General features: G+C 35.6%; 1 protein-coding gene across 2 annotated transcripts in view; it reads right to left on the reverse strand.

The window, feature by feature from the left end:
- HPSE2 (heparanase 2 (inactive)) overlaps positions 1 to 23,531 on the reverse strand; it is a 698,714-nt gene that overhangs the window by 232,835 nt on the left and 442,348 nt on the right. For both annotated transcript variants that reach the window (XM_058543725.1, XM_058543726.1), the window contains one exon: positions 18,156 to 18,329. In XM_058543725.1, the coding sequence (XP_058399708.1) occupies positions 18,156 to 18,329 (174 nt within the window). The remainder of the gene's footprint in view (positions 1 to 18,155; positions 18,330 to 23,531) is intronic.

Below are 23,531 nucleotides of genomic sequence, written 5' to 3' on the forward strand. Positions count from 1 at the left end.
TATCCTTCTCAAACTCTTCCAAAAAATTGAGGAGAGGGGGAAGCTCCCTAACTCATTCTATGAAGCCAACATTACCCTGATACCAAAACCAGACAAGGACAACAGAAAAAAAGAAAATTACAGGCCAATATCACTGATGAACATTGATACAAAAATCCTCAACAAAATACTAGCAAATCACGTACAACAATACATTAAAAAGATTATACACCATGATCAAGTGGGATTTATTCCAGGTATGCAGGGATGGTTCAACATTCGCAAATCAATCATTAATTAATTCATTCATTAATAAAATGAAAAATAAAAACCACATGATCATCTCAATAGATGCAGAGAAAGCATTTGACAAAATACAGCATCCGTTTATGATAAAAACTCTGAATAAAATGGGTATAGAAGGAAAGTACCTCAACATAATAAGACCATATATGAGAAACCCACAGCTAATATCATCCTCAATAGTGAAAAACTGAACGCTATCCCTCCAAGAACAGGAACCAGACAAAGATGCCCACTCTCACCACTCCTATTTAACATAGTACTGGAAGTCCTAGCCAGAGCAATCAGGCAAGAGAAAGAAATAAAAGGGATCCAAATTGGAAAGGAAGAAGTGAAACTCTCACTATTTGCAGATCACATGATTTTATATATAGAAAACCCTAAAGAATCCACCAAAAAACTTTCAGAAGTAATAAACAAATACAGTAAAGTTGCAGGATACAAAATCAACATACAAAAATCAGTTGCATTTCTATACACTAACAACGAAGTAGCAGAAAGAGAAATTAAGAATACAATCCCATTTACAATTGCAACATAAAGAATAAAATACCTAAGAATAAACTTAACCAAAGAGGTGAAAGATCTGTACACCAAAAACTATAAAACATTGCTGAAAGAAATTGAAGATGACACAAAGAAATGGAAAGATATTCCATGCTCTTGGATTGGAAGAATTAACATAGTTAAGATGTCCATACTTCCTAAAGCAATCTCTAGATTCAGTGCAATCCCTATCAAAGTTCCAACAACATTTTTCACAAAAATAGAACAAAGAACCCTAAAATTTATATGGAACAACAAAAGACCTGGAATAGCTAAAGGAATCCTGAGAAAAAAAGAACAAAGCTGGAGGTATCACACTCCCTGATTTCAAAATATACTGCAAAGCTATAGTAACCGAAACAGCATGTTACTGGCACAAAAACAGACACACAGATCAATGGAATAGAATTGAAAGCCCAGAAATAAACCCACACATCTATGGACAGCTAATCTTCGACAAAGGAGCCAAGAACATACAATGGAGAAAAGAAAGTCTCTTCAACAAATGGTGTTGGGAAAACTGGATAGCTACACGCAAAAAAATGAAAGTAGACCCTTACCTTACACCATACACAAAAATTAACTCACAATGGATTTAAGATTTGAATGTAAGACCTGAAATTATGAAACTTCTAGAAGAAAACATAGCCAGCACACTCTTCGACATCGGTCTTAGCAACATATTTTCAAGCACCATGTCAGACCGGGCAAGAGAAATAATAGAAAAAATAAACAAATGGGACTACATCAAACTAAAAAGCTTCTGCACAGCCAAGGATACCATCAACAAAACGAAAAGACAAACTAACAATTGGGAGAAGATATTTGCAAACCATACACCTGATAAGGGGTTAATCTCCAAAATATATAAAGAACTCAGGCATCTCAACAACAAAAAAACTAACAACCAAATTAAAAAGTGGGCAAAAGACCTGAACAGACATTTCTCCAAAGAAGAAATACAGATGGCCAACAGACACATGAAAAGATGTTCAAAATCATTAACTATCAGGGAAATGCAAATCAAAACTACAATGAGGTATCACCTCACACCCATCAGAATGGCTATAATTAACAAGACAGGAAACAACAGGTGTTGGAGAGGATGTGGAGAGAAGGGAACTCTCATACACTGCTGGTGGGAGTGCAAACTGGTGCAGCCACTATGGAAGGCGGTATGGAGATTCCTCAAGAAATTAAGGATAGAACTACCATATGATCCAGGTATTCCACTGCTGGGTATTTATCCAAAGAACTTGAAAACACCAATGCGTAAAGATACACGCACCCCTGTGTTCATTTCAGCGTTATTCACAACAGCCAAGACTTGGAAGCAACCTAAGTGCCCATCAAGGGTCAAATGGATAAAGAAGATGTGGTATATATACACAACGGAATACTACTCAGCCATAAGAAACGATGAAATCCAGCCATTTGTGACAACATGGATGGACATTGAGGGTATTATGCAAAGTAAAATAAGTCAGAGGGAGAAGGTCAAATAACGTATGATTTCCCTCATTAAGTAGTAGATAATAACAACAACAAACAAACACATAGAGACAGAGATTGGATTGGTGGTTACCAGAGTGGAAGGGGGAGGGAGGAGGGCGAAAGGGATAATTTGACAGATGTGTGTGGTGATGGGTTGTAATTAGTATTTGGGTGGTGAACATGATGTAATCTATGCAGAAATAGAAGTATAATGATGTACATCTGAAATTTATACAATGTTATAAACCAATGTTACTGCAATAAACAAAAAATTAAAAAATAAATTGATTAATTAATTAATTAAATAAAAGGGCAAAGAAGTCCTAAAAACTAGCAGCTCCCCTGCTGGAGGGGGCTAACTTGATTTGGAATGAAGCACATGCCACAGGGAAGGCCAACATCTCTGGCTAGCTTGAGGTTTTGATACTGGTAGGGACAAGAAATAGACCAGCAGACTTGCAAGAAATTTAACAAGGGAGATCTAGGGAATGAGACAGCCACCGTGGGCCTTGATAAGCTCACACATACTCCTTGTAGTCTGCAAGGCTGTGCATGCTCAGGTGAGACTGGATAGGGCTTAGTTGTCCAGCCATTCCCAGATGAATGTGAAACCTAGTACACTCGTAAAGGAGACTTGAGAAGGCATGTCAAACAGTAAAAGCCAGTCAGATTTGTAAACTGCCTAAATTTGTTCCTCAACTCATACACAGATCCACTGGCAAAGGGTAGAAGCCTTACAGGCTCAAAGCACAACTTCTTTTTTTTGTGAGGAAGATCAGCCCTGAGCTAACATCCATGCCAATCCTCCTCTTTTTGCTGAGGAAGACCGGCCCTGAGCTAACATCTCTTGCCAATCCTCCTCCTTTTTCTCCCCAAAGCCCTAGTAGATAGTTGTATGTTGTAGTTGCACATCCTACTAGTTGTTGTAGCTGCCTCAGCATGGCCAGACGAGCAGTGCATCGGTGCACGCCTGGGATCCGAACCCAGGCTGCCAGTAGCAGAGCACGTGCACTTAACCGCTAAGCCACAGGGCCAGCTCCCACAAAGCACAAGTTCTGATCAATCATTGTCTCACCATTAAGCTATGTTGACTCAGGGGCAACCCCTAGGAAACTGGACTTAAAAATAAAAAATGACTAAAAAATCAAGAATTTAAGAAATATCAGCAGCTATATGATGCAAAGGAGACAGATTCTACAAAATTAGCCCATGTAAGTCACTAACAAACAAATAAACAAAAAAGAAACAACAGAAACAACCTCTGGGATCAAGGATTCAAAATCCAGAGTTGCTCCAACATATTATCTAAAATGTATAGTTTTCAACAACAACAAAAATTATGACATGCAAAGAAATAGGAAAGTGTGACCCATAAACAAGAAAAAAAGCAGTCAACAGAAATTGTCTCTTAGGGCGCCCAAATGTTAGATTTAGCAGACAAGGACTTCAAAACTGCTATTATAATTATGTACAAAGAACTAAAGGGAACAATAAAAAAGTAAATGAAAGTATGATTTTATTGACTAATCAAATATAAATAAAGAGATAGAAATTATAAAAAATGATCAAATGTAAATTTTGGAACTGAAATGACTCTTCATATACAGGGGAACACAATGAAATCAACAGCTGAATTTTTACTAGAAATAATGGAGGCCAGAAGACAGTGGGATGACATATTCAAAATACTGAAAGAAAAAAAAATGTCAACCAAGAATTCTATATGCATTCTATATATCCTTCAAAATAAAATTTAGACCTTCCCAGAAAAACAAAGGACAGAATTTGTTGTGAGAAAATCTGCCTTATAAGAAGTAAGAAAGGAAGTCTTTTAGGTTGAAAGGAAATGACACCAGATGGTGACTCAAAACTACACAAAGAAATAAACACCAATTAGGGTAATTACATAGGTAAATATAAAAGACAGTTGAAAATATTCATCACTTTTTTCTTAACTAATTTAAATAACAGTTGCATAAAACAAAAACTATAAAACTGTATTGTTAGACTTATACAGATGCAATATTTAGAATAATAATGGCACAAAGCGGGGGGAAATTGAGCTCTGTTGGGTCAAAGTTTCTGTATTTAACGGGAATTCAGTTAGTATTACTCTAAAGTAGATTGTAATGAGTTAAGATGTAGTATAAGAAGAAACCACTAAGAAATAACTAAAAACAAAAACAAAGAAATTAAAATGGTGCCTTAGGCAATATCACTTTTGCATAAAATAGCAGTAAAGGAGAAACAGAGGAAGAAAAAAATGAAATAAATGGAAAATAGCAAGATGGCAGATGTAAATTCAACCATATCAACAATTACTTTAAATGTAAATAGATTAAACACTCCAATTAAAAGCAGAAATTGTCAGGCTGAATAAAAAAATAAGATCCAAACTAAAGAGACATACTTTAAAGTCAAAGAAGTTGCAAGTAAAAGGATGAAAAAAGATATACCATGCAAATAGTAACCATAAGACAACTGGAATGACTACACTGATATCAGACAAAATAGATTTTAAAACAAAAATGTTACTAGAGACAATGTGGGGCATTTTATAATGATAATATGGTCAATTTATCAGGAAGATATAACAGTTACAAATATATACATACCCACAACAGAACAGCAAAATACATGAAGCAAAATTTACAAAATTGAAGAGAAAAATAGAAAATTCAACAGTAATAAAAGAAGACTTCAATACCATATTCTTAATAATGGATAGAACAACTAGACAGAAAATCAGCAAGGATATAGAAAACCTGAGTAACACTATCAGCTAACTTGACCTGATTGATATCTACAAACACTCTACTCAACAACAGCAGGATACACATTCTTTTCTAATGCATATGGAATATCATACAGGGTAGACCATATGCTGGATCATAAAACAAATCTCATATATTTAAAAGGATTAAATCATATAATGTATGTGCCCTGACCACAACAGAATTAAACTAGAATTCAATAACAGAAAGAAATTTGAGAAATCTACAAATATTTGGAAATTAAACAAATAATCCATGAGTCAAAGAAGAAATCACAAGGGGAATCAGAAAATATTTTTAATGGAATGAAAATGAAAATATAATATATAAAAAGGTATGGGATAACACCAAGGGCATATTCCACGAAAGAAATAATTAATAAGCTGGACTGCATTAAAATTAAAAACTTCTGCTCTGCAAAAAAAACTGTCAAGAGAATGAGAAGACAAGCCACAGACTGGGAGAAAATACTTGCAAAAGACACATCCGATAAAGAACTGTTATCCAAAATATACAAAGAACTCTTAAAACTCAACAATAAGAAAACAAACAACCGGATTAAAAAATGGGCCAAAGACCTTAACAGACACCTCACCAAAGAAGATATACAGAAGATATACAGATGGTAAATACATATATGAAAAGATGCTCCATATCATATGTCATCGGGGAAATGCAAATTAAAACAACAATGAAATACCACTACATACCTGTTAGCATGGCCAAAATTTGGAACACTGACAACACCAAATATTAGCTAGGATGTGGAGCAACAGGAACTCTCATTCGCTGCTGGTGGGAATGCAAAATGATATGATCTCTTTGGAAGACTTTGGTGGTTTCTTACAAACCAAAACATACTCTGACCACACAGTCTAGCACTTGTGCTCCTTGCTATTTACCCAAAGGTACCTCTGTGGTACATCTAGACAACGGAATATTATTCAGTACTAAGAAGGAATGAGCTGTCAAGCTATGAAAAGACATAGAGGAAAATTAAATGCATATTACTAAGTGAAAGAAGCCAATCTGAAAAGGCTACATACTATATGATTCCAACTATATGACATTCTGGAAAAGGCAAAACTATGGTGACAGTGAAAAGATCAGTGGTTGCCAGGGGTTGGGGAGAGGAGGGAAAGATAAATAGGTGAAGCACAGAGGATTTTTAGGGCAGTGAAAATACTCCGTATGATACCATAATGATGGATACATGTCATTACACATTTATCCAAACCCTTAGTATGTGCACACCAAAAGTGAACCATAAGGTAAACTATGGACTTTGGGTGATTATGATGTATTAATGTAGGTTCATCAATTATCACAAATGTAACACTCTAGAGGGGGATGTTAATAGCAGGAAAGGTTATGCATGTGTGGAGCCAAGGAATATATGGAAAATATCTGTACTTTCCTCTCAATTTTGCTGTGAATATAAAATTGCTCTAAAAAAAAGTCTTAAAAAAAGGAAATTTGGACACACAAAGAGACCCTAAGGATGCACACTCAGAAGGAAGGCCATGTGAGGACATAGTGAGAAAGTGGCCACCTGCAAGTCAAGAAGAGAGGCCTCAGAAGAAACCAGATCTGCTGATATCTTGATCTTGGACTTACAGCTTCCAGAACAGTGAGAAAATAAACTTTTGTTGTTTAGGGGGGAAAAAAAAAAAAAAGCAATGCTTAAAGGGAAATTTACAGCCTTACACCCCTATATTAAAAAAGCAGAAAGATCTCAGGGCTGGACTGGTGGCATAGTGGTTAAGTTCACATGCTCCACTTCGGCAGCCCGGGGTATGCAGATTCGGATCCTGCTTATCAAGCCATGCTATGGCAGGCATCTCACATATAAAGTAGAGGAAGACAGGCACGGATGTTAGCCCAGGGCCAATCTTCCTCAGCAAAAAGAGGAGGATTGGCAACAGATGTTAGCACAGGGCTAATCTTACTTACCAAAAAAAAAAAACAGAAGAAGAAGAAGAAAGATCTCAAATCAATAATCTAAGCTTCTATCTTAAGACAGTAGAAAAAGAAGAGAAAACTAAACCCAAAGCAAGAAGAAGGAATGAAATAATAAAACTTAGAGTGTAAAATCAGTGATATAAAAAAATAGAGAAAATCAATGAAAGTAAGTTGGTTCTTTGAAAACATCAACAAAATTGACATACTGTTAGCTAGACTGACCAAGAAAAAAAGAGAGAAGTCACAGATTACCAAAATTAGGAATAAAATAGGTAACACCACTAAGGACCTCATAGTAATTAAAAGGATCAGGGACTATTAAGAACAACTTCATGCCAATAATTTAGACAACTCAGATGAAATGAAAAAATTTCAAGAAGACACAAATTACTAAAACCCACTCAAAAAGAAATAGAAAATCTGAATAGGCCTATAACAACAAAACACATTGAATTAAAAATATTAATTTGTGGGGCCAGCCCAGTGGTGTAGTGGTTAAGTTCGCACGCTCCACTTCGGCAACCCGAGGTTAGCCGGTTCCAATCCTGGGCTCAGACATACATACTGCTCATTAAACGATGTGGTGGCACCATCCCACATACAAAATAGAGGAAGATTGGCATAGATGTTAGCTCAGCAACAATCTTCCTCAAGCAAAAAGAGGAAGATTGGCAACAGGTGTTAGCTCAGGGCCAATCTTCTTCACCAAAAAAAAAAAAAACCACATATTAATTCATTAATCATTAAAAATAATTCCACAAAGAAAGCCTAGACCCGGATGGATTAACTGATGAATTCTATCAAATATTTAAGGAATAAATGATACCAATCCTTCACAAACTCTTCCAGAAAATGGAGGAAGAGGGAATAATTCCCAACTCATTTTATGAGGCAAATTTTCCCTGATACCAAAGCCAGACAAAGACATCACAAGAAAAGAAAACCACAGATGGATACCCCTCATAAATATGGATTCAAAAATTCCCAATAAAGGGGCCGGCCTGGTGTCGCAAGCGGTTGAGTGTGCGTGCTCCACTGCGGAAGCCCGGGGTTTGCGGGTTTGGATCCCGGGCGTGCACCAACGCACCGCTTGGCAAACCATGCTGTGGCGGTGGCCCATATAAAGTGGAAGAAGATGGGCATGGATGTTAGCCCAGGGCCAGTCTTCCTCAGCAAAAAAAAGAGGAGGATTGGCAGATGTGAGCATAGGGCTGATCTTTCTCACACACAAAAAAAAATTCCCAATAAAATATTTACAAACTGACTCCAGTAATACATAAAAAGTATTAAAATACCATGACCAAGTGGGATTTACGCCAGGAATGCAAGGTTGATTTAATACCAAAACTCAACTAATGTAAAATATCCCATTAAAAGAATAAGAGACCAAAACAACATTATTATCTCAAAAGACACACACAAAAAAGCATTGACAAAATCCCACACCCATTCCTGATAAATACTCTCAACAAACTATGAATAGAAGGGAAATTTCTCAATCTGATAAACAGTATCTAAGAAAAACCTACATATTTAATGGTGAAATACTGAATGCTTAATGGTAAAACATCATACTTAATGGTGAAATATTGAACGTTCTCCCCCTAGGATTGCAAACAAGGCAAGGAAATGTGCTCTTGCTACTTATGTTTATCATTTGTATTAGAGGTTCTAGTCAGCAATCAGGCAAGGAAAAGAAATAAAAAGCACATAAACTGTCATATAAAAAAGTAGAACTGTCTTTATTCTCAAACAACATATTCTGTATACTGAAAATCCTAAAGAATTCACACACATGGAGGAAAAAATACCAGATCTAAAAATCAAGTTCAGCAAGGCTTAGGATCAAAGATCTATATATAAAATCAATTTTATTTCTAAACACTAGCAATGCACAGTACAAAAATGAAATTAAGGAATTAATTCCATTCACAATTGCATCAAAAAGGATAAAATACTTAAGAATAAACTTAACACAAGAAGTGTAAAACTTGCACACTGAAAACTATAAAACATTGCTGAGAGAAATTAAAAATTAAATAAGTGAGGAGATAATCTATGCTCATGGATAGAAAGACTCAATATTGTTAAGATGACAGTTCTCTTCAAACTGATCTATAGATTCAATGCTATCTCTATTAAAATTTCAGGCTTTACTGAGGAAATCAACAAGGTGATCCTAAAATTTACGTGGAAATACAAACAACTAGGATAGCCAAAACAATTTTGAAAAAGAAGAACAAAGTTAGAGGACTTACACTTTCCAATTTCAAAACTCATTATAAAGCTATTGTAACCAAGACTATGTAGTTCTAGTCTAAGAACAGACATACAGATGAGTGGAACAGAATTAATAGTGCAGAAATAAACCCATTTATGGTCAATTGATTTTTGACAAAAGTGTCAAGAGAATTCAATAGGGAAAGGATAGTCTTTTAAACGAACAGTGCCGAGATAACTTGATATTTACATGTAACAAGATGATTTAGATTTATACTTCCCAGCATACTTAAAAATTAACTCCTTAATAATCTTATGCCCAAATGTAAGAGCAAAAACTGTAAAACTTTTAGAAGAAAATATAGGAGAAAACACATTGTGACATTTGGTTAGGCAAAGATATGACACCAAAAGTACAATCCATAAAATAAAAAAATTGATAAAGTGAACTCTATCAAAATTCAAAACTTCTGCACTTCAAAAGATGCCATAAAGAAAATGAAAAGATGACCTATAGACTGGGAAAAATATTTTCAAATCATATATTTGATAAAGAACTTGTATCCAGAATATATTTAAAACTCTTACAACTCAATAATAAGACAATCCAATTAAAAGGGCATAAAATTTGAGTCAATCAAAGAAGATGTAAGAATGGCTGATAAGGACATGAAAAGATACTCAACATCATTTGACATTAGGGAAGTGCAAATTAAAGCCATATTAAGATACTATATCAAACCCACTAGAAGGGCTATAATAAAAAAGACAGACATTAACAAGTGTTTCCAAAGATAGAGAAAAACTGGAAACCTTATACGTTGCTGGTGAAAATGCAAAATGGTTTGGCAGTTTGTTAAAAAATAAATTTACCACACGAAATAGCAACTCCACTCCCCTCCCTGGTATCTTTCTAACAGAAATAACAGCATATATCCTCACAAAGACTTGCATGTGAATATTTATAGCAGTATTATTTATCATAGCCAAAAAGCAGAAACAATCCAAATGTCCATCATCTGGTGAATGGAAAAGCAAAATGTAACATATATCCATACACTGGAATACTATTTAGCAATAAGAAGGAATAACTACTTTTACATGCTACAACATGGATAAACCTCAAAAACATGCTAAGTGAAAGAAGTCAGGTGCAAAAGACTACATATTGTATGATTTCAGTTATATGAAATGTCCATAAAAGACAAATCTATAAAGACAGAAAGCAGATTAGTGTTTCCTGGGACTGGGAATAGCTGCAGGGATTGACCATAAGCTGGCATGAGGGATCTTTTTGGAGTGATGGAAACGTTCTAAAATTGGATTGTGGAGATGGTTGTACAAGTCTGTAAATTTTCTAAGGATCGCTGAATTATAAAATGAAGAGGAAGGAAGGGAGGGGAGGAGAGTGGTAGAGAGAGAGGGAGGGGTACATTAATTTATTGTTAGAAAAGCAATAGGGTCAAGTTGAATATTTCAATTTGAATTACTAAAAGGCAAAAATGTTGTGTGAGAGAGGATAATGATCAAAATTGTTTTCAAATCCTGTTTATTATCCATCTCCTCTTTTAGGATGTAGGCAAGGATATTTATCCACTGTTTACTGTTGTATCTCTCAAAACTAGGACAGTACCTTTGGCACTTACTAGGATATGTGTTGAATGAAAGTTGAATGAAGTGAAGAAAGCCAAGAAGTTTTAATACCATTAAAAAAAAAAAAAGCCCATAAGGTAGTAGGAAAAGTACCTCCCTTTCTGTTAGAAGTCCCAAGTTCCTGACAGAGATTTAGAATTTAGCAATTTGCTTCACCTTTTTCAATGTTTCCTCACTTGTATAATATTTACTGTATTAGGCACTTTAGTTAGCGTTTTGAGGTCCAAATAGAAGAGTATTTGGAAGTGCTATGTAAACTAAACACTATACAAATATAGGATGACAATACTGTTGATAATTACCCATGTAAACCTCCTAATGAAGTAACTCTAAGTCTTTTGTCATTAACCGTGGCAGAGAATATGCGTTGTATTCTCTTTAAAATAAAAAAGATTAACACGCAATAGTCTTCTTTTTTCATAACAGAAGTATTGAGATATAATTTATATACTGCACAATTCACCAAGTTAATGTATATCATTCAATGGTTTTAAGCATATTCACACAGTTGTGCAACAATCACCACAATAAATTTTAGAACATTTTCATCAACCCAAAAAGAAACCTCATGTCCTTTAGAAGTCACCCCTCAGCCCTACTACCCTTATCCCTAGGCAACCACTAATTTACTTTCTGTCTCTTTAGATTTGCCTATTCTGTACATTTCATATAAAAAGAATCATACAGCGTGGTCTTTTGTGTCTGGGTTCTTTCATTTAGCATAGTCTTTTCAAGGTCCATCCATGTTGTAATGTGTAACAGTACCTCATTCCTTTTTATGGTCAAACAATATTTCATTTATGGCTATATGACAATTTATTTATCCATTCATCAGTTGGTGGACATTTGGGTTGTTTCCACTTTTTGGCTATTATGAATAATGCTACTATGAATATTTGTGTACAAGTTTTTTGTGTGGACATATGTTTTTATTTCACTTAGATATATATCTAGGAGTAGAACTGCTAGGTCACATCTAACTCTACGTTTAACTTTTTGAGGAACTGCTGCAGACTGTTTTCCAAAGTGACTACACCATTTTCCATTCCCACCAGCAGTGTGTGAGGGTTCCAATTTCTCCACATCCTTGCCAATAGTTGTTACTTTCCTTTATTATTATGGCCATCCTAGTGGATGTGAAGTACTATCTCATTGTGGTTTTGATTTGCTTTTCCCCAAGGGCTAATGATGTTGAACATCTTTTAATGTGTTTATTGGCCATTTATATTTCTTCTTTGGAGAAATGTCTACTTAGATCCTTTGCCCAATAGTATTCTTTGAACTGATTCTTGTGTTGTCCCTAATATGAAGTGAAACAACACACTAAGTGATATTCATAGTTCCAAGAAGTAGGTCTACACTGTGGCTCATAGTCTTTTTTTCATAATTAATATACTTTATTTTTATTTTTAGAGCAATTTTAGGTTTACAGAAAATTGCATAGATGGTACAGTTAATTCCTGTATACTCCATCTTCCCCGTCCACACACATAATTTCCCCTATTAGTAACACCTTGCCTTGGTGTGATACATTTCTTATAATTGAATCAATAGTGATATATTATTATAAGCAAAGTCCATAGTTTACATTACAATTTACTATTTGTGTTGTAACGCTGTATGGGTTTTGATAAATGCATAACGTCATGTATCTATCATACAGTATCATACAAAATAATCACCTGTAAAAATTCCTGTGCTTCACCTATTCATCCTTCCTTCCTCCACTCTTAACTCTTGGAAACCACTGGTCTGTTCACTCTCTTTCTATAGCTTTACTTTTTCCAAAATGCCATATAGCTGGAATTGTGGCTCACGGTCTTTCAAACGAGATACGGAGTTAGCCTCACATGCTGTGAATAGTTACTGCTGGTGCACATCCATTACCTGAAGCCAAAAAATGACCAACCTTGTCAACCTCATATGGCCAGAGAAGTCACTGGTGTGTCAATGAGGTAAGTCAGAACAACAGGTTCAAGCTCAGTTTTTACAAGTTACTGACAGGGTTTCAAAATCTTTAAGAATAGCTGGCAAGAGTTCTATCAGACCATGTCAGTTAGACGTGTTCTCTTTCATAGTATCCTGTTCTGAGCAAACAAAGGTGAATTTAAGAAATGAGTAGAAGATGACAATTATTTATTATGTTCCTTCAGGTGTCAACCACATCTCAACGGTGGCTCATATCAGTGAGAACAACAAAACAGATGATCTTGGTCATATCAATTATTCATCAAACCTCCACACACAGCAGCTATCCCACATAAGCTTTCCTCAACTATCTAACTAACCCTAAACAGTTACACCGTAACCTGTAACACTAAACCATTTTCATGAGAGAACATAGTTCTCTACAATAACAATAAATCAAATAAAGAATTGATGCAATTCAAACATCACTAAATTCCCTTAACAATCAAAGGATAATTAACGTCAGTGCTTGCAAATGTAAGCTATGAATTTATCAACACTTTTTGTGCATTAATTTCTATTTTTATGCTATATTATTTGTTAGTTTAACAACTTCTCTGATTTATTCCATACTTCTTTCTAACCATAAGGGGTCCCTCCAGTTCCAATATATGAGGGTTTAGTAATTCAATTGTTTTAAGTTTATCCTGCCTTTACCTTTAGATAATAAACTCCAAGAGACTGGGAATTCTTTATTCTGTACATTTCTTCTCTATCACAGTGTGCTCTACCAAGCAATACAGTGGTGGGCAGAGAAGGATTTTAAGGATATCCTCCAACTCCCACTCCAGCACTTGGCATAATATTTTGCATAGCAGGTGCTCAATACATATATATTAAATGTTAAACATAAATTAAATGATGAAATGGCATGAGAGTATGTATGTGGATAGGAGTATGTGGAGAAAGAATTGAGAAGATGAAGGTGATGAAGGTGAGAAGCAGACAGCGAGAGGAAAAGGAGAGAAGTAAGAAGGTAAAGAAACTATATATGGATTCTCATCTTCCTCTCTCCTCCTCTTTTCTCCTTTTCTCCTTCCCTAACCATCAGAACTCTATCCTATGAAAATATAGTTCTCTAAAGCTCTGAGCTATGATCTAGCCTCATAAACAATTGGCAACATGTTTGAGGACGGTGGCTCAACCCTGTATTTGGCCTTCACAAGGCTATAACTGTTATATATACACAAATATACATGATCAAAATGTATAAATGGCTAGACATAAATACATCATACATTTATCCACACACAAACACAGACTAAATGCTTAATAAATATTGAGTGAATGAATGAATAAATAAAGCTGAGCTGCCAGAATCATCATCCCTAAGGGGCTAAATTTTGTAAAGTCAGAAATTTGATTTTATGAAATCACCTAGTATATATCAGGTTCCAGGGAACTGAGTCATATGACTAAAATCGTAAGAGAATAACTGGTGAATGTATAGGTCAGGTGTAGGTATGAATATATGACACTGATTCAGTAATTAATTACAGTAGCTTTTATTTGTTCACAGAAGTGGGCAGATCTATTTGGGAAGCACACTTAATTTGAGGGGCAATTCATAATGTAAAGTTCAATTAGAGATGCTGCATTATCTTCAGAGGATTTTTGTTAAAGATGGCCCTCTAGAGAACAAACACTGTCTCTCTAGAGCAGAGTTGGACTATTCTATCTTATTAAGACTTTTCTTAATAAGACTATCTCATTCTACCCTTCCAGAGTTTGAGTCCCAGCTTCAAAATTCCCCCACTTCTTCCTTACTTTAGATTCACCAATGATTAATAGAAATGCAAATAATTACAATTATCACCTAGCATTAATCAAATGCAGAGTTTACAATTTATGACACTTAAGGAAACATTTTATATCTACAAAATGTAGTTGTTAAAAATCTTGTATCAAGAAAGTCACTCTTTCATAGACTTTGACATCCTAAACTTTCTTCATCTTTACCTATTGATATTGGGTGTGTCTTGCTTTTGTTGTCTGTAGCCCATACTATTCACTGATTTCACAGGAGAAAAAAAAAGGTTAGTCCCTTGAAGTTTAGCCACTCTAGGAGAAACAACCAAAGAAATGTCCACTTTGGTTCTTCCAATGCTAGATTTGCTTGAGAGATAAAATGCTTGCTAACAGGATGTGAGTATACCAAAGGATGAGTGATAAGAGAACTGACCAGTTCTATTGTCCCTCTCTCTATCTGGATATAATGATTAAACTATTACCTCTGTCCAAGAAGATAAGGTTACAAACAAGAAAATGGATAAAATATTGGAGAGACAAGTTTAGGCCTGGAGGATAACCAGATAATTTTGAGAGAGAAGGGCCTGAATATACAACACACAATGGTTGTGAGCATAACACAATAGAAATCTTAAGTAATATGATTCTAGCACAAGAAAAACTAACAGTAGTTGTAGAATGGATTAGAAGAAGCAGCAAAATAAATCTTCAAACCGTAAAAGGTATGTTGAGTTGGGCAGATTATTTATTAGTCATATCAAAAAATAGAAATGTAGTTTTTAAAGTACAAGTAAGGGAGGAAAAATGAACCAATTCTAGTCTTCTTGACTAGAGACTCAAAAATCATCTGTATCTGCCTTGATAGAAATGCTCACAAAAACATTACCACATACTTTTCACTTGATTGAATTTTTAAATTCATAAATTTGGTTATTTTCCTATCTATTCCTATCTACAGCCCCATCTATTTTCTTATCTATGATCGTGCCTTTTCTCCTCCTCAATGATTCTCTGTTTTTGTTAAGCCCTGAAGAGACACTTAAAAAGATGATGATGGGAATCAAGTGTTGTATGGCTAAGGTGACTAAATAACATTCTTTTAAGGTAATTAGCTCTATCTCCAAACTATTTAGCATAGTTTGGGGGAAGGAGGTAGATGAGGAAGGCCAGGCTCTCAGTTGTCTGGAATAGATGGGTATACACAGAAAGATATATATATTCGCTTTCCCCACCCACCCGCACCACCAAATTACCCCAGTTATACCAATTAAAGATTTATTAAGTTTAACAAGCTCCTACATTCAGAGATGTTAAAAACCCTAGAAGTAACTTTTAATTGCTTTGGACTTATCTATAGCTAGCTGAGATTTTTTACAAACCAATTTTATTTAGGTAGCACAATATTTTAAAAAGAAAACAAACAAATGAAGCCTTTAGGCAGAGCATGTATTCTCTAATTCACCAGAGGCCCTACCACTCCTTACTGTCTTATACTCACACACTTTAAACATTATACCTAATTGGTCCCTCATGACAGGGATGCCCTGTTTGGGGAACGCACTGTTTGAAGAATATTTTGCTGTGTTTGGGGAAGATAGCTAAGCTAGGTGGAGTCTGATACTGGGGTAGGGTAAGGTTAGCTGGCAGGGTGATGAGTAGACAACGTAAAATGCCAAATAATGTTAAAGGGCATGAAATAGAAGATGGGAAGGGTAGGGATCAGTAAAGGACTTTGCCTACTATGCAATAATTTTGCCAAGTTCACAGCTGATCACATCACTCTTGCTTTCATCATAGAATGTATGATACCCAGACTGGTTGGGAAGATGAAAAACCTCAGGCTACCTCAGTTCTAACCCTGACAGCCAAAGCATCTTTCAGTTCAGCTCAGTGGGTCTCCATTTGGTCCCTAATTCTTCCCAAATTTTCCCCACTTCAGGAGAGGAAGAGAGAAAGAAAGAGTAAGAGGAAAGAAATTGAGAGCTACATTCCAGTTAATGGCTACTGATAGGTAAATAGGACACTTATTCTTATATAAGACCCCCATCCCTTGCTATCTTATTATGAAGACTTCAAATTCTAGAGTGCAATAAATACACACATGTGAATGTGTACGTGCACACACATACACAGCACTCCAAACAAATATGGGTTAGCCGTGGATATATGAAGCCATGGACAAAAATGTTGATATCAATTTGTAACAGTAATTTTAAGAGACGTCTTGGTTTGTTACACTCAGTAGTTTTGTTCTAAGGTCTACCAAAATGTCTTTTAATTAGAGAATCAGAATATTTTCAAATTTATACTATCCATAATTTTAACTAACACCCATATTAACTGACTCAATAATATTAGAGAGTCATGCAAATACCATATGATTTCACTCATATATGGAAGATAAACACAGGTATAAAGAGAACAGATTAGTGGTTACCATAAGGGAAGGGGCTGGGGGTGGGTGGGTGAAAAGGGTAAAGGAGCACATAGGTAAGGTGATGGATAAAAACTGGACTATTATTGGTGAGCACAATGTAGTCTATACAGAAACTGATAAACAATAATGTATACCTGAAAGTATACAATGTTATAAACTATCTTGACCTCAATAAAATAATTAAAAAATATATTAGAGAGTCGTGATATACAGAATACCATATATATCCTACATACATATATATCATTAGGAAAAGTAGCGTAATTCAGGCAATATTTCTCCAAAGTATGTTCCATGGAATATTGTTCCATGGGATGATAATAGGTCTCTCTCTCTCTTACATACACACACAGTTCAATGATTAAACAAGGCTGGTTATATAATTTGTAGGGACCATGCAAAATGAAAAAGTGAGTCCCTTTGTTAAAAAACTAAGAATTTCAAGATGGCGACAGCAGAGCATTAAACTAAGCATGGGTCTCTTCTAAGCCTGGGGCCCTATGCGACTGCATAGGCTGCACACCCCTGAAACCAACCCTGGTTAAATGGTTTAAGAAACGCGGGGTTAAAAAGTGTTATACAGATTTTGTTGCAGCAGAACTTCTCAGAGCCTTTTATATGCTAATGCGTATTGTGAACCTTCAAGAGGTACATACACTGTAGAGCAGTCCTCAAATATATTTGACCAAGCTCTTTTGAATTATTATAAGGGTCATCTTGTAGAAGCAGTGTTCCATAGAACACACATTGTAAAACGCAGCTTAGGCTGTGCAGACAGCTCATATCTGGTTTAACATCAATTTGTTAGTTGTAAATCACATATGGAATTTTCCCCTATTTGGAATGAGCTAACTAGAGATAACTATAAGTTCATATGGTGTGGGTTCACTAAATCTACTGTCCTTCACCATCTGGTCTTTTAATATTTGGAAGGTCAACTCAGTGGCCAAACATCGCAAATGTTTTCTGGGCCAGCACCCTAGAGATAGTCTGACTGAGACTATATCCCAAGCCAACTTATTTTTCACCCTTCATCTTGTCAATTGAGAGGAAATAACATCCTTACTTACCATTACCCAGTTCCCAAGAAATGTTGTACTTTTTGCTGGCACTGTACTTCAACAGACTCAAGGCACTAGAACTGTTCCAGGAGTTATTGGGATTACGACGCAGTGCATTTAGAGCAAATATCAGGTGGAGTCCAGAGCAATCAGCGAAGTTATAAAGTTTATCTAGAGACCTGGCTGGGAAGAAACAGAGAAAGGCTTGTAACTTTCAAATCAACATTCCAACAAAAGGAAAATATTAGCTACTACAAAAAGCCTTCCTATGAGCTTCCTGTTAATAGGAATTACAGACAGGCTTCTAAAAGGGACTATTACCTTTTGATTCGGGGTAGATTTCAAGGTGATTTTAGAAAGGAGTATACACAATTCCAGCTAGAGGTTGCAAATTGGCAACCAAGTTTAGTCCACAGTATGTTTTGTTAACAAAAAAATTGAATTGCTAACATTTAAAAATGGGAAGATATACAAAGTAGCTAGATTTCTAGCTTTTCTTGAAAAATCAGAAGATCTGGCCTGGCTGGTTCTGTATTTTTTTAATAAAATCATAGGAATAGTGTTAGGAGACAGGCTAGGAAAGACGATTGGCTGGTGAGTTTTGGAAAATAGCTCAGCCTAGCAGCACTTCCAAAACAATTTCAGTTGATTCCACATTTCTAATATTTCTGAGAAGGGAAATACAATAACCATTCGTAGAAATATGTACATTGTCAGGTTGATCCCAGATACCATCAACTCTATTCACCGTGTGTTCCATACCCATCCCATTCCTTCATTTCTACTGCCACCATTCTGGTTCCGGCTCTCATTTCCACTTGCATGAATTGTCACAACAATGTCTGTACTTGCCTGTCTACTCTTCTAGAGTCTCCCCATCTTGCCAGATTCATCTTCCCCCTATCACTTTCATCAGTTTTCCTCACCCTTCAAAATCTTAGTGGATTTTCAAGAACTTTTTTTTCCTTAGTTCAAGGCCTCTTCAACTCAACCATAATTCCCCTCCCCACCCCTGCTTCAGGCCTCGTTATTATTGTCAGTGAGTTCTTTGTTGGTGTCAGCCAGCTCTATTTATTATAGAATCTCCGGTCCCATTGGCCTTTGCTCTAATTATTCTCCTCATTTGGCATGCCTTTTTTCCTCCTTTAAATATATTCAGATCTTACTTGTCCTTTTAGGAGTGTTTCCCAATGTATGGATGACATGACTTTAAGAGGTATACAGACTGAAAAAAAAATTTTAGGTTATTAATTATGTACAGGAGTTCACATTATCCTACTATTTATTATCCAAGCCCTAGAGCAGGGTTTCTCAAATGGGATTCTAAGGAACACTGGGAAGAGGAGTTCCACAAGATGTCACTAGGGAGTGCCACAAAAGATGACAGAGTGACCAAGGTGCCCCAATAGCAATTGTTATAGGTTTTTCAGTCCTATAACGCAGGACCATGATCATTTGGTTAAGTCCATTATCAGTTTTTGAAATGGGATATAGGGGGGCTGCCATTTTCATCTTCTCATGTATGAGAAAGTATTTTTTAAGAAGCATCAAAGACAAGAACAGAAATTATCTCATTTCAGTTGAAAATAAAATCCATAGGAACTTATCTCACACTCAAACCAGAATCAAGTAACTAGGCAACAACAAAAGGCATAAGTTTCACGTTAAAGAAATAAACAATTATCTACTTTTAGTTCCAAAAGAGCAATTAAAATTAAAATGCATTTATAGGCCTACTATAGTGATCATGAAACCAACACATGTATGTATTAATTTCAGAGTTATCTACATGAGCCTGACCATGCCATTCAGTAATAAAATGGTTTCTTTCAAACTCGTATACAAAATTTTGTCTTAGGCTATAATTTATTCATATTGCTTTGATGTATAGTTTTAGTAACTTTACTATTCAATACTGTTAATTTAGTTTATATTGAAAACAATATTAATTAAATTCATAAACTTTATTTAAATAAACCTAACAAGCCTACCTTTAAGAAAATTATATCTCATTTTGGCTTAAACAAGTTACTTAACAAAACCATACTATGCCTCATAAGGTTTCAAATTCATAAAAAGGAAAGAAAAGGATTAATTTCAAGAAAGTAAGTTAACTACTTTTTTTTATTTTCAAGAAAGGTTGTCTAAAAAGTCATTTTTAGTTTTAAATAGGAGGGAAAAAAACCTATCCTTACACTTACTGTATACCACATACCATACCTCAACAGCATTTGTATGACAGAAATTCGTGATAAGACTTTTAGCCCTACTCGGGTAAGGTACAAAAAAATCAAGTAGGAAATTTTAAAAAGGAAAAACTGAAGTTTCTTCTATCTATACCACTGACCTACATTAGAGTCAGTATCCTTTGTGGGGAGGGGGAACCTACAAAAGAATAGACTAAGAAGTTGGCATACTAAACAGATTCTTAGGGAAATATCACTCTCTATTTAAAAGACCATTGGCAATTACTATTGGATTACATCCACAACTAAATGATCGCACTGACATACTATGAGCTTGAGATATAATTTTTATCCAGGGGTTCCCTGAGACTTGAGAATTATTTCAAGCGTTCCTCTGGCATAAAAAGTTTCAGAAGGCTGTCCTAAAGCTAAGAGATGCATAGGAAAATAAAAGTCATCCTAATACCAAAATATCCACTGTTGAACTGAGAACTGAATTAAACATTCCTTCCACTTGGCAACATCCTCACTAATCAAATCAATGATGTTTTCAATTTCTCCAGTATAATGCAAACCCAGTATAAATCTACCCAAAGTTGTAAATCTGAGCAAAAGAGGCAAGATTTCACGAGATCAATGAAAATAACGTCTGATAACCGCTCAAAACACACGCAATCCACTAACAAATAAAGCTCTTGAAGAATTACATCAATTAACTGAACAAGAGAAAATTCACAAGGATGATAATGAAATAGGCTGCTCAAAAAATAATTGAAATATTAAGATCAAGAGAGGTCTATTTTGAAGTCTTTTAATATTTATGATGGTGCCACAAAAGGTGTTTTATCAGAAAAATACTCAATATTCAACTAAACAACATTTTATGCATTCAAATTGTTCACAGTTGCAATGACAGCTTATAATTTGCTAAGTATATAATGAAATATACTTATTTTCAAAATTTTCATGTGTCATTTATAAACTAAAATCCTAATCAAACTTTTGCATCAAAATTTAATGTGAATGACTGAAAACTTTTTTGGTAGATTGATTCCCTTTAAGTGGCCTTTTTCTAGAACTAATTATCTCCACATAATGAAGATTTCCTGTGTTTGTTTCACATGCATTAGAAAAACAAATATGTATCAAACACAAACATAAATCAAACCTGTGATTTCTTGGATTTGGTGGTTTAAGACAAGGTAAAAGGTATTTACCCCCAAAAAGGTGTCAATGTAAAGAAAAGTGTGGAGAAATAACAATACAGATGGTTTGTTAACATGACAAAAATTGAGAACTAGAGTGCTACAAATTTGGGAAATACTTCATTAATGATAAGTTTAAGTCCTGCCTCCTCCATGAAGCCATTCCTGAACACACCAATCTCCCTACTGTGACCTCAACCTTCTCTAAACTCAGGGTCTATCATTTGCTGGTATCTGAGTGCCTTGTGACATCTCCTGTGACACTGTCTTACCTTGGGTATTTACCTCTTAGTCACTTCTCTAGAGTGAATGTTTACCCAGTTAAACTGTGAAGTTCTTTAAGGCTGGTACTATATCTCATTATATCCTTCACAGCATCTATCAGAGAGCAATTTCCTGCCTTAAAATCATGTTGAAGAGTTCTCCAAGTCCAAATCCTTTTTGTTGCATAAAAGTGGTCTAGTAAGAAACTGAAAGGTCCCAAAGAGAGATCTGTGTAATAATTATTATTTCTAGTTCAAGAGATGTACTCTAGAGTTTATTAGAAAATTACGTATATCTGAAAATATAGAGCATTTAGTAGCTGCTCAACAAATGTAATCTTCCTTGGAACATTTGCTGTCAGGTTCCATTCAAGCAAGCCGATATTTAAAGACGATTTTCTACTCTCTCCACCAGAGGGTGCCAATGCCTCTCTGTCCTCCAGTCAGAATGCCTTGGCATCTCATAGGAATATAAGTCTAAGGAGCCCTGTCTAGCAGGCAGTTGAGGAGGAGGAACTGGGGCTTGAGGGAGATGTAAGAGAGAACAGGCTTGCAAGTTGTCTATATAGTGCTGATAGCTGATGCCGTGAAGGCTCTTGAGACTTCCGAAGAATAAAATGGCTGAGGACAAAACCTTGAGAAATGTCCACACATAAAGGTCAGGAAGAAGGGGAAAAAAAAGGTCAGGGAAGAAAGAGGAGAATCAGAATAGTAGTCTTAAGGAACCCAAAAGAAGACAGTTTCAAGGAGGAGCTGGTCAATGACAGTAGGTGTTGGTGAGAAATTGAGGAGAAAAAGGACTGAGAAAAAAAGAAGCTATTATGGTTAATCAAACAGTGAGGTTAGAAACTAGATTGAAAGTGGGGGTGTGAACTTAAAAAATGAGTGGTAGAGGAAAAGGAATAGACTGTGGTAAACGAACTTACTTCTTGAAATTCTGTGGCAACAAAAGGAAGAAAAGAAACAAAATAGTAACTAGAGAAGCACCAGAGATAGGTTAAAAAAATTAACCAAAATCTAAGACCTCCATCTGTTGAAAAGCCGTTTCTTCAATGAGGCTAATCTCAGCTTTATATTAGAAACAGGTAGGATCAATGAATTTACAATAAGATATGAATGACGGTCATTTACCTTAGTTTCCTCAGGTGTTGGCATTTTAAAAACAAAATAGACAAACAACAATCCAAAATACAAAAAATAGGATTCTTGTTAAATTAAGCAACAGGCTGGCTGGAATTTCTAGTAGGATTCATTCAGTTATTCAACAAATATTTATTGACCACTTACTATATGCCAGGCAAGATTATAGTCCCTAGAGTCACAGCAATGAACAAAACAGAAAACAAGTCCTAGCCTCATGGAGTTTACATTTAATGTGGTTGCAGTGGGGGTCGATGGGGGAGGTAAAGCAACGTAGGGGAGTCTAGAACCAATGTGGGTGGTATGCTATAAGCCTCACTGATAACGTAACATTTGAGTAGAGACCTGATGGAGGTGAGGGAATAAGTCAAGTGGACAACTACGGAAAGAATTCCAGGCAGAGGGTACAGTAAAGGCAAAGGCCCAAGACAAGTAGGAGACTGATGAATGTGACGACCAGCAAAGGGACCAGTGTGGCTGCCCCAGAATGAGGGAAAGGGAGAGCAGTAGGAGATGAGATCAGAGGGGTAGCAAGGCCAGATTGTGTAGGGCCTTACTGGCCATCGTAAGGTCTTTGGCTCTTACCCTGAA

The sequence above is a fragment of the Diceros bicornis genome, chromosome 6 (genome assembly GCF_020826845.1).
Source record: "Diceros bicornis minor isolate mBicDic1 chromosome 6, mDicBic1.mat.cur, whole genome shotgun sequence".
NCBI lineage: Eukaryota > Metazoa > Chordata > Mammalia > Perissodactyla > Rhinocerotidae > Diceros > Diceros bicornis.